Source organism: Haliotis rufescens, unplaced genomic scaffold, assembly GCF_023055435.1.
Source record: "Haliotis rufescens isolate VD_foot unplaced genomic scaffold, xgHalRufe1.0.p SCAF_26, whole genome shotgun sequence".
Lineage (NCBI taxonomy): Eukaryota > Metazoa > Mollusca > Gastropoda > Lepetellida > Haliotidae > Haliotis > Haliotis rufescens.
In genome coordinates this window covers 2,964,796-2,978,078 of record NW_025963957.1, presented here as the reverse complement: position 1 = coordinate 2,978,078, position 13,283 = coordinate 2,964,796, and the positions used below count along the sequence as shown (strand labels likewise).

At 39.8% G+C, this 13,283-nt stretch overlaps 1 protein-coding gene across 6 annotated transcripts in view; it reads left to right on the top strand.

Annotated features, from left to right (window-relative positions):
- The window catches only part of LOC124127182 (serine/threonine-protein kinase 33-like), a 39,497-nt gene extending 32,090 nt beyond the window's left edge, over window positions 1-7,407 (top strand). For all 6 annotated transcript variants that reach the window (XM_046490630.2, XM_048402436.1, XM_046490631.2 and 3 more), the window contains exons 7-12: window positions 2,306-2,381; window positions 3,061-3,173; window positions 3,961-4,046; window positions 4,928-5,128; window positions 5,295-5,384; window positions 6,029-7,407. In XM_046490630.2, coding sequence (XP_046346586.1) covers window positions 2,306-2,381; window positions 3,061-3,173; window positions 3,961-4,046; window positions 4,928-5,128; window positions 5,295-5,384; window positions 6,029-6,238 — 776 coding nt within the window. In that variant the 3' untranslated portion in view covers window positions 6,239-7,407. The remainder of the gene's footprint in view (window positions 1-2,305; window positions 2,382-3,060; window positions 3,174-3,960; window positions 4,047-4,927; window positions 5,129-5,294; window positions 5,385-6,028) is intronic.
- Window positions 7,408-13,283: the final 5,876 nt, after the last annotated feature.

Below are 13,283 nucleotides of genomic sequence, written 5' to 3'. Positions count from 1 at the left end.
CTTTACAATTGATTGATATGAACATGCACAGATGATTGACAAACATGTCATAACAATATGTATGATGACAATTTTATTGATATTTATCAGCTGTGTTGTAAATAATAATTAATATTTTAGATAATACTAGGGGCATGGGTGGCCTTGTGGCCTAAAGTGCTGTAATTAGTTGTGGAGAGTTGCGTCCCTTAGTTACACAAGGATCTGGTTTGAATCCCAGTGGTAAACATCAATGACATGTATGACTTTGATCTTTCCTATCCCAAGTATGTCAAACACAGTTTTCATAGTGGCATAAAACCAAACTCATTCATTCCTATGTTTTAGATTATTGTACTGAGATAGTTCCTTAGCAAAGAGCATGAACAAGTCATGCAAATTTCTTGTTTAACATTGAAAGATTAAAAGATATGAAATATTTCCAGCACAAATTCCTTCTTAATAAAGTGTTTATTGTTGTGTGTATTGATTCCGAATCCATCACTCTGTCAGCGGATGTGTGGCTGAGTGAGCTCACACAGAGGGCCCTCTAGGCTCTATTGACCTCTGTACCCTCACACATCACTCATCTCCACGGCAACAGGACTGGCTGTTGCCAGGGGACTGCACCCCACAGGAGGGTCCTGACGGTGTTACTGACTAGCGTAAAATGACACAAAATCACTATCGTACGAGTAAGATTTGTCAAAATGTGATCGTAAGAGTTAAACGTGAAACAACATTGAAATACTACTTAGTGTTTTAGTGGGAAAATGAGAATAATAGTTTCATTCTTCATTGCACTCAGTTATGGTGTTGAAGTATTATTAGATGTTGGCCAGTCTAAGATATTTGGTAAAATATGAGTTCCATTGAAAAGAGTGAGTGAGTATGGTTTTACACCGCTTTCAGCAATTATCATTATCACGGCGGGGGACACCAGAAATGGGCTTCACACATTTGACCCATTTCGGGAATTGAACCTGGGTCTTCAGCGTCACGAGCGAAAGCTTTAACCACAAGGCTACCCGACTGCCACTGATTGAAAAGACTGAAAGCAGAATAAGAAACGGTTGTAACCGTGTTCAGCCATTTTCTAACTATATCAAATGCGAAGTTTTGTCTTAATAAGTATAAGTATTTACTACCAACCTGGGTACAGACAGTCTGGGTACAGTAATACTGACTACTGGCCACCCGCATTAAGACCCCCCACAACACGTGCTGGCTTCAGCACTGTGGGGGAGGATGTTCATCAATAGCTAATGCTTCTGGTGCCGGTTATTGTTTTACTGTGATTACATCAGAATTCTTGTGTTGGTGCTATGAACCATCCTGCTCTAATATTGAATGTCATTGTTACTGGGACAATCAGGACATCAGGACTGACCGGATAACTGAAAGCCAAATATGATGGTGTTGTTAATTAAATAGCATATGCTTGGTAATCATATTCTTCATTCTGTTGAGTTTTGATTGCTTGTTTGATTGTTCATTAATCATGAAATATTATTTGACCAAATCTGAAGCATAGTTTGTCACTTGTTGACAGGGAAAACAGCATCTTGTGATGTTATTATTTATGAATAAATAATGTGTTGAGATTTTATGCAATGAGGACTGTTTGTATGGTTATGTGATGCCTCTATGTGGACACAGTAGCTACGTGGTTTGAATTTGTTTAGTGTTCTTTGTTGTTTCCATAAATAAAGAGTGCAGTGTTTTCATTGATATGACAGCTTTAGTTTAGAAGATCTGCACCTGCAGGGTCATTTCTATGATGAGTCCTGTGAGGGTTGTGGGTTAGAACTGGTCCTCAGAAACCTATGCTGGTCAACCAAATGGATCGTGTGGTCGGGCTTAGTCATTTGGTTGATAGCAGGTTTTTGAACCCTGTGTCACAAATATCAATCACTGGATTGTCTGGTTCAGATTCGATTATTTTACAGGCCGTCCCATAGCTGGAATATTGGTGAGTGCTGTGTTAAACAACAAACAAATCCTAGGATAAGAACCCCCGTCCCCCCCCCCCCCCAGCAGGACTTGGATGTGAATGAAACGAACTTCGCTTGAATATTTGAGACCAGTTGGTTGATCAGTGTTGACTGTAGCAGAAGCACAGTTAGGCTGCATGTTGTGTGATTGTTTATCATCTCCTACTGGTAAACAGCATCTTATGATTAACCCATTTCACAAAAAAGGGTTTTTGAGGAAGTGAAGTTGTCTGTCCATGTGGATTACAATGAGACTCTTCTTGTCAATGTTGTAGCGAGTGAAGCTTGTTTCTGTGTCAGCAGCGTCATGTAAAGTCCTATTCTGGTTGCAGCCCCGGAGATAATCGACAACAAGACCTATAGCCAGCAGTGTGACGTGTGGGCCATGGGGGTCATTATGTATATCATGTAAGTACTCGCAGCAATTTTAATAACATCTTCCAAGTTTTATACACATGCAATCCATTGCTAGTCACCTTTGTAGAGATGTATATAGGCCCTGTGGAAACTTCACAATAGACAAACAAATAAATGTCTGACAACTTGTCAGTTTTGCTGGTAAAAACCCACATTGAAAGTAGATGGAAAACAAATTTTACTTTTATTGTAATTTGAATATGTGTTTGCAAGAAATCCTGATTGGCATAATTGTTCACACAACAGTAACAATGTTTGAGATGACACATGATGCGTTTCATATTAGCTGGGCTGTTGGTGTTACATTGGTAGTATTGTATTTCTGGTCCCCACGTGACTTCTGACACAGACCCGGGGTAGAACATGGTAGTTGTAGGAGCAAGGCATTGTATAGGGATTGGATGGCCACAATGGCTACTATTAGGGTGAGTGACTGCTGGTTGGCCGGGGTCCTGTTTCACAATACAATTGTATTGATACAACTTGTAACTCCCACTCTGTAACATAGACATGCCACTGTCATAGCACAGGGTAACTTCAGGGAAAGGGATGCTCACACTATCGACCCCTGGTTTGTCAGCTCCAGACCTGATCTGTGTGTATTGGCTGCTCTGATACAGCAGTAACATTTCTGACTATGGTGTATAATGTTCGATATGAACTATTTCAGGTTGTGTGGGTACCCACCATTCCGCAGTAATGATGAAGACTCCTTGTATGAAATTATCAAGAAAGGAGAAGTAGATTTTAGTGAGGAACCATGGCCACAGATCAGTGAAGAAGGTAGGGAATGATCTGATAGTAACAGAAAGGGGTGCAACGAATATACTATGAGGTGAATACGATTCGTATCACGAATATAGGGTAACGAATACGAATATTAAATCACAAATACAATAACAAGTCAGCAGTTGATTTATTATTTGTTATATTCAGTGAAAAAATAACAACATAAAATATTTGACATGATTTGTTAATTATTAATATATAATACATTTATATACTGCACTTCTCCAGGTATTAGTATCTGCTCAAATGGGACAATGATCACAATACTGTCAAATTATATATTATAAGAGTGTTGTCCTTGGAGAAATCTGTGCATATAATATGTTCTTATGGATATTTTTAGGTACAGGGTATGTAAATGCACGATTGCATATTCATAAATATTCGATTCTAGTGGCCTCGATTAACAAATTCAGTTCATGAATGGATATGGTTCGATTCACTGAATACGCGAGTGAATCATAACAGCTCTAGTAACAGACAGTATGACAACTCCACAGTAAATTGAAAATATTGCTGCTGTGCATGTTCACTTCAATTTTCAAATTCATTTCATTGTGTATCTTATTACATTTTCATTGCTCGTTACATTATAAGGGGATTTGACGTTAAGTTGACATCAAGTTAATTTCATGTTTAGTTAATTGAGTTTACTTTCCACTGTGAACCAGTATCTATGGTAGTTATTCCCCTGTTATCACACTCACTTGTTTCAGTACTTGGCTGTGTAATACAATTTGATTTAAACACAAGCCTAAGTCCACTGACTTGTACGTTACAGCAAAGATGTGTATCCAGCGAATGCTGAAGGTTGACCCTGCTCACCGGATGTCTGCGGCGGAAGTGCTGGACCACTCCTGGCTAACAGTAAGTCGAGGCCTACATTGTCTGTCTGCTAGTAGCCTTATTTGAAGTGGCACTGCTATCAGGTTTTCCACCACTGGAAAATGTTCTCATATCCATACGGTGCAAAGGTTAGTGTCATAAATTGATATCCTTCCATCGTCTTCTTTCAAATGGACCAAGGCCCACTTGCTGAAAGCGATCTAAGCACTACGACTCTTGTAAGCCTATGTTACAGCATGGGAGTTACGCTCATCTTAGCGCTAAGATCGCTTTGTGCAAGTGGGCCCTGGAGAAAACTTTTGGATTAAAATTGAAATTATTATTGCACCAGGAATATATTATTCTTTCATGTTAATTTGGTTGCTGCTTTTATGATGTATGTTAAGAAGAAAAATAATAGTAAGTGTCAAACTTTGTCATGGCTGCCTCGGTAAAGTTTGAAGTTTGAGGGCAGCATCCTGAGATTGGCTATACATTTTTATGATACAATGGGTAGGTTTCTCGGCAAGATAAGGCCAATGTATAAAATGGCCAGGTATATATAATAGGTCAGGTAGGTACTACTTTCAATGTTTATGCACCATCAGAGCTCTGAGGTATTATATCTCAGCTACGCAGAACCACAGAATGAAGAGAGAATGGCTTTTTATCTCTTGCAAGCCTTTGTCAGAAAAGGACATTACTAAGGTTACTGCGGCAACACTGTGATCAAGTCGGAATTAACCATCAGGGAACTAGACAAAATACTGGGATAATTGTTATCATTTTCAAAATAATACTCCAAGATACTGAGAATCAGTGTCTAACAGGGAAGAAGCTGATGCCTGTTACAAGGTTAGGCATAGAAGAGACACCAGGCTGTGGTTGTCCATATTCTGTGACGCATGCTTTGGTTTCCCTAGGGCCAGACCCACGACAGCACGAAGCCAGTGAACGTTCTGGAGATGATGAAGGAATGGGGTCCGGAGTTGAAGAAGGGGGGAAGCTGTGAAGAGAACCCTGAGAGTGCAATAAATGGGGACAGCCCAGACGGTGACATCAAGGAGAGTGCCTCCTCCACCAGCGACAACACCTCCCACAATGCTGCACCGGATGCCGCCAAGGTCAGTGCCCAGTACTAAAACATACATTTTATTAATACCTTGATAGATGGTTCAAGACAAATGTTTCCATGAAAATGTGTGTGAATTTTATAAAAGTTTGGGTTATTTCTCTATCATGTTTATCATGGCAGATGTGGAATTCATTTTGTGATTACTTCTGATACAGGGTAGTTCAAGCGATACAAGGAAGGGATCTGGAGGAGGCAAACGGTCCAATGACAGTCGCACACCGCCTAACTCTGGTACCAAACATGGGGTAAGTAGACAATTGAACGCTGCCTAACTCTAGCACTAAACCTGGGGTAGGTAGAGAGTTCAGTAATGCCTAACTCTAGCACTAAACCTGGGGTAGGTAGACAGTTCAGTAATGCCTAACTCTAGCACTAAACCTGGGGTAGGTAGACAGTTCAGTAATGCCTAACTATATCACTAAACCTGGGATAGGTAGACAGTTCAGTAATGCCTAGCTATAACACCAAACCTGGGGTAGGTAGACAGTTCAGTAATGCCTAACTCTAGCACTAAACCTGGAGTACGTAGAGAGTTGAACACTACCAAGCTAGTTTCAATTTAAATTTTTAAAACTGATCAAAAGATGATGATTTTGATGGAATCAGTCATACAGCTTGCCTGTAACTGTCATTCAGAATGCGCTGTGTTAACTGTTTTGATGTTGCATGATTAGAAAATGCATTCAGACTTTCACTTTCACGATCTTGTAAGCGAGGCTTTGATTGGTCAGAGGAAAGGTCCTTCTGTGTCCTTCACTGTGTATGTTCACTAACCATGTTCACTATGTGTGTTCACTATCAATGTTCACTATCAATGTTCACTTTGTGTTCACTAACCATACTGAGTCCCACCCATGTCGAGTCCTAACCTCATGTATTGTGACTGCAGGCTACAGGAAGAGGAACAAAGCCCGGAGGTAGTACAGGAGGTGCCACGAGGATAAACCCATCTACCAAACCACCTGCCACACAGACAGGATCCAAACCAGGAAATACCGGTGGAAGGACAGCTGGTGGTGGCACCGCCAATAAGAAAACTGCTGTGAACTCGAACAATACAAAAACACCATCTGCTTACACAAGAAACCAAAAGAAATAACCCCAAATTAGTGTAGCATTAAGTATACCCTTATTCCAACAGCACTGCTGTGGATGGTGACTTTACAGTATGTGTGTATATATTTTACATCTATGTATCGCTGAGTGAAGTGCTAACAGAAGATTACCGGGCAAGAAGATCCTTTCTTCAGGAGCAACCATATGCTGATCAGTCAGGTCACATGACTTGTTAGTAGGTCACATGACTTGTGAGGAGGTCACATGATGTGTTGGCAGGCCATGTGACTACAGGGGTTTTTCTGTGTGCTGATGCTGCGGAAGTTTAGTGTGGAAGGGGAGATAACTTGTTCCCGCTGTACTGTTGATTTATATGTAGCTTGCTGATTGGTTAAATTAATATAAATAATCATGTTTTTCTCATTCTTGATTACATCATGGTTGACATTTGTATTAATATATTTTTTTGTGGGAGGGTTGAAATTTTGTATTGAGACTTTGTTTTTGTAGACAGATTAAATAACAGGACGACTGCACAAGTTTGGTTTCTATCCATGTCCAGTCTTTCTCCCTGCTTTGATTGAAATTGATTGTCAAGTGGCCAAGTCTCAGACAGTGTTGGAAGTTGAATGACAATTTTTTGTAGTGAGATCGACCTTGTTGTGATGTTTAGAGATGTGATATTTTAGACGTAGCCTTATCCAAACTGCTGTGAAGAGTGATAGGAAACAAGTGCCTTTCCCTGCTTGAACAGCCATTCGGCATTACACTTTCCTACTTCTAGGAATGTACCAATATTGTATATTCAAAGTTTCAAATGCATTTATTTTGTTAAATGTGTGATATGTAAAAAGATCCATTGTATAGAATAGAATCGTGATAAGAAGCTTGTTATCCATGTCCTACATATCAGCAGTGAGTTTACACCACAAAGTACAAGATCAGAGCTGCACTGGAAGCTTTTACCATGGCCATATTCTACATAATCAGACAAAGAAAAATATACTCCACACTTCTCATCTCTTTTTGAAAATGTTTTCCCGCTAAGCACGCCCCAATACCCAACAGTTGTGTGTCCCTTGTTATGTGCACATGTATGTCCCCCAGCTCCCTACTCTGCTCCCTGAGGCCATGCACTGTAGTGGAGCTCCTGGTGTTGTGATATATAAATCTGATATTGCACCTTTTCAACTGGATAAAGGATTCAAAATAGCCAATTCTCTGTCATATACTTTGATGTGTTTTATTGGTTCCTGTGGGAGCATAGTAGCTGTTCCGAGCATCCTGGATTTATGATAATTGACATTTATCACAAACCTGAAAATTCAAGTGACAAACTTATACACTATAGCTTAATCAGTGTTTGAAATTAAGAGGCTACTTAATGTTTTCTTCTGTAGCATTTAAATCAATATATATATATACCTCTAAATCTTCAATTTTTGACAAGGGTTACAACAAGGACCTATTTTCATGCTTAATTTCAAACACTGCTTTATTGGCACCAGTTCTGTATCATAAACAGTGTTGGAAATTAAGCATTGGAAAAGGACAGATAGGAAAGGAGTCCGGGTAAGATGGGATATACATGCGAGACACGGTAGATTTGTAAGTCGCAGATCTGTGGCAGTTTATCTATCTTGGCATGGCATCAGACAATGTAGAAAGTAGATTTTGTATCAAATCCAACATTTTGACATTGAATAAAACTGCCTGTTGGGAAGGGGAAGGAAGCCAAAGGCAATGGTGAAATGATGAAAAAAACAGAAGTAAGAAGGGGTATGACATCAATTATTTCAAATCAAATCCTTATGGCTGTGTAGTAAGTGTACGTGTGGATTTACTTGTCACAATATTTTGGAGTTTTTTAAAATGAGGGCTTAAAGAGTTTGTTCAGGGCCTGCAGCTTCTAAAGTCTACGGATCTTGATGGCAGCAAGACATATTTTTTTAATTTCAAACACTGTTTTCTAATACCATGCGAGATGATCATCCTGGAGGATGTACCAACTGTGTTATATAATGATGTGAAGCAGGATGCTGTGTGCAAGAACTCCCCTTGGTGACAGCAGCTTCTTTATAACACCCTAATGCAGATGGGTGTCCATTCTTGTAGGCCGGCCCACTTCTGTCATGGCTTGTCTCACTGAATCTACATACATATCTATGTTACCCAGTACAGATGTGCCTCTCTCTAATATCTCCCTCCCATGGACCAATTTATTAAATTATTCTTTACATTCCAAGTCTCGACTTATGACTGGAGAGTATGTTCCAGATTGACTGTTGCCATGTAGCTGGAATATTACTGAATGGCATTATTCAGCAAACATATGTTTTTAACATGATTTCTTTGCATACCAGCTAAACAGGGCTCGATTTAAGGAACTTGATTTAACTTGCACCAGGTGCATGTTGGCATGATAACCAAGTTGCACACACAAAAAAAAAGTGTTTCACCTTGGTTCCATAAGTTAATCAAAGTTGAGACATAGGCTGGTCAGATGCCAGTGTGACACAAATTAATGACACATTGCTGTAAGAAGTAATAGGACCCATTCGTCACCACTCGCCCCTTTCCGTAACCTGCAAGAAGACTCGTTCCCCTATCGATGAATGTTATGTGCGAAAATACGACAAACCAATCAAGTTCTTCGTCAAAGAATCCCTCAGAAATAATTTTTGATTTTACATATGTCTTGCATCTAAAATATACCAAAGACAGTTAATTGTGTTCAATCATACTGTATAATTCCGCACGTCCTGATGTGCTCTAAATTGCATCTGAAATGTATATAATATATGGGGAAAATGTGTGAACCATTATCATTGATTATGCAACGAGTTGACAATTGCTTTAGGTATGACGGAACCCGGTCGCATAAATGGCCACGAGAGGGGCACGAGTCGCTGTTCGGCTTGTCCCGGAATAACACGAGTTGGTCACGAATGAATAGGACCATGTGCCCATGATCTTGAAGTACCCAAAGTTTGGTGACGTCACCGCAAAGACAGCATGACAAATTACACGTAACACAGGGATTAGTGATGTAGTATGGTACATAAACTTTATAGGTACCGAGTGTGTTCAAAGATTGATTTTGTGTGGACACAAATTTGAAATGTTTTGACATGCACTTGGTTCATCATGACATAAATATTAGGTTGTGTTTTTCAATAATTGGTTGCACTGGTGCATGTTTTATGTAGCTAAATCGAGCCCTGGCTAAATGTAACACCTCAATATTGTGTGATATATGCATTCCTTACAGATGCTGATGTTGGAGATGTAAGCGAATAGGGCTTTGCACAGATATGGTATCTGTCCAAATATTAGGGTAAACGTGTGATAATAAACACAACTCCGTCCACACCAATCTGTATGTATCTCATTGGCCATATCTTTTGCTTCTGAGTTTTGTTATGATTGAGAGATATAACCATTTGGTCATTATCCATACTCTGTTTCAATGACTTCTGTGTGATGTATGTAATGTCAAGAGATTGTCTGGTCCAGACTCGATTATTAACAAACCACAGTCACATAGCTGGAATATTGCTGAGTGCAGTGTTAAACAACAATCAAACAAACAAGTCATGTAACCTGTTTCCTTGTGTAGCTTCAGTGTGAGAATGTGGATATACTGGTAATTACTGAGTCATAATGATTTTCTCATCAAATAAGGCAATTATTAATCTTTTTTTAATCGTCACATGGCTGCTGAAGATATTTATTTAAGTTAACTTGATGTTATGTTGAATTTATGTAATTCTTGCAGTAACTTCTGAACATGAAACACACAATGTGTCAGTTGTAGTATATAAATATAATAAGTGCAGGTGAAAACCCTCCCCTGACTGCCAGGCCACTGTCATTGGCTGAAATACTTGTACAGTGGCCTCAACAGTATCCGTCCAACCCCTCCCCTGACTGCCAGGCCACTGTCATTGGCTGAAATACTTGTACAGTGGCCTCAACAGTATCCGTCCAACCCCTCCCCCGACTGCCAGGCCGCTGTCATTGGCTGAAATACTTGTACCGTAGTCTCAACAGTATCCGTCCAACCCCTCCCCTGACAGCCAGGCCACTGTCATTGGCTGAAATACTTGTCCAGTTGTCTCAACAGTATCCGTCCAACCCCTCCCCTGACAGCCAGGCCACTGTCATTGGCTGAAATACTTGTCCAGTTGTCTCAACAGTATCCGTCCAACCCCTCCCCTGCCAGCCAGGCCACTGTCATTGGCTGAAATACTTGTACAGTAGCCTCAACAGTATCTGTCCAACCGACTGCCAGGCCACTGTCATTGGCTGAAATACTTGTCCAGTTGTCTCAACAGTATCCGTCCAACCCCTCCCCTGACAGCCAGGCCACTGTCATTGGCTGAAATACTTGTCCAGTTGTCTCAACAGTATCCGTCCAACCCCTCCCCTGCCAGCCAGGCCACTGTCATTGGCTGAAATACTTGTACAGTAGCCTCAACAGTATCCATCCAACCCCTCCCCCATACAGCCAGGCCACTGTCATTGGCTGAAATACTTGAACAGTAGCCTCAACAGTATCCGTCCAACCCCTCCCCCCGACTGCCAGACCACTGTCATTGGCTGAAATACTTGTACAGTTGTCTCAACAGTATCCATGCAACCCCTCCCCCATACAGCCAGGCCACTGTCATTGGCTGAAATACTTGTACAGTGACCCGGAATAATATCCGTCCTCTCTCATGTATTTCAAGTACATGTATTCAGAAATCAGTGTTCTTGGTAGATATTTGTGTGAATATTTTTTTTGTAAGTTTATTCCTGAAATTACAATAGTCTATGCAAAAAAGTGGTCTTCAATCTGTGATGATATTTAAAAAAAATTGGACTTTGTTGTGCAAAAATAATATTTCAAAGATTATTTTTGTGTTTTATGTTCTTTGGGAGGTACAGATAAGTTTTCTCTACACATGTACTGACAATTGTTAAATCATGGTTCAACATCTATTTACTAATCCATTCCTCCATGTTCCTCTGATGTCATTTTACAGAGATCAGTTTTGGTAATGGCACTTTACTTTCTCTCCCCATGTAAACATTTCAGTAAATTTCTTACAGCATATATACTACACAACTTTGGATAGGGATATTCAGATGTGTCATTCTATTTTAATACACTTGACATATTTGAATTGTTTTTTGTGGATCATGGAAAGATAAAAATATCCCCATCAAAAGTGGAGTGGTATTTGTAAGCTTACTGATATGTGGGTTTCATCAATAGTTTCAGTCTCCAATGAGAATCTGGATTGTGAAACCCAAGACTGATCGTTACTTCCAGTGATATCAGTTTGTTTTGATAAGTTTGAGGGATAATAAAAACTAAACTGACATTACCGTATTTGACATAATAAGCGCCCAGGGCCCTCTCAAAATTAGAAATAGGGTGCTCTTATTAGAGTATTATTTTAGTGAAAAAAAAGAGTTGAAAGATCGTAAATTTCGCGTTTTTATTCTGACATCCTGAAATGTTTATACACGACGGATATATTATTCCAGAATTTAAATGCCCACAGTTAAGGGTGCATATAACACACGAGTGTGTATTATACACGAATAAATAAGTCTTGTGTTCATTGAACAACTGGAAGGGGTGCTAAGTGGGTTTGTTCACTAGCCAATATATTAGCAAATATCACTGTGGGCGCTTACAAGAGCGGGGCGCTTATTACGTCGAATACGGTATTTTAAGGCATGTTCCTGTTGCCCTGTTTCATGGTAGATGTGTTTGTGTTGAAGGTATAGAGAACAATATCATTCAATTTTGCTGATTTATTTATTGTTATTCACACAAAGAGCACAGAGAAAGAATGCACTAAATAGTTATTTTTTTCTGTTCTATTTTGTGATCGGTTTTACTTTTTCAAACCAGTGATTGATCTTGAACATTTAAATAATTTCCTAACACTAGTCACAATAGCTGTTGAGTGTGATCAGGGCGATCTTAGTGCTACGATGATCGTAAGTCTATGTTGAAGTATGGGAGTTATGATCACCTTAGCGCTAAGATCGCTTCATGGAATGGACCCAGTACTTGATTTGTGACTACAGAAGACAGTCAGCTGTGACAGATGGCATTGTATCCTAACTGGCAGGAATCATTGGTAATGTTATCATCCACCGAGTTGTCTGGTCCTAGCTCAAATCAAAAGCCAAAGTGACATAGCTGTAGTTTGCTGAGAGTCGCATAAACCCTGTTATACTTATTTGATTCTATGTCTAGCTGTGAAGATACAGTGAGCTTCAATATGGTACATGTGATACTTGTTCTACAATATGATATTATCCGGATATGCTGCTGTGATGTGACCTTTGACAAACTGAAGACAAAAATTATTTAAATATGAATTCTCTAATAAATCTGTTCGTTTGAACTTTATCAAAGTAACATTCACTTTTTCATCCAGGGCCCCGTTCCACAAAGTGATCTTAGTGCTAAGTCGATCATTACTCCCATTCTTTAACACTGACTTACGACAATCGTAACGCTAAGATCGCTTTGTGGAACGGGGCCCAGTCCCTTTTACTTTCAGAAGTAAACACATGAGGGTCCTGAGGGGGTTTACTGTTTTGTGTAAACAGCTGAAAGAACTATTGTAAATGTACGATGCGCCAAATCGTAAAAGCTCCATAAAAACTACATAGCACAAATTAAAACTTTACTGTGTGTCTTAATTGTGCTATAATCTGGTAAAAGTTATCAAACTTGATCTAACAACATAACAAACAATTTAGTGCTTGGTATTTGCAAAACACCAATTGCAGTAATGAAATGAAAACAGTGAGTGAGTGAGTATGGTTTTACACTGCTTTTAGCAATATTCCAGCAATATCATAGCGGGGGACACCAGCAATGGGCTTCACACCTTATACCCATGTCGGGAATCGAACCCAGGTCTTCGGCGTGATGAGCGAACGCTTCAACCACCAGGCTACCCGACCGCCCCGAAACGAAAACAGAACCAACTGTCCCCACTTTTCCCTACAGACAGATTGACGAACCTCTTTGCATAGAGATGATTTCGAATTTTAGATTCATCATGATAGCT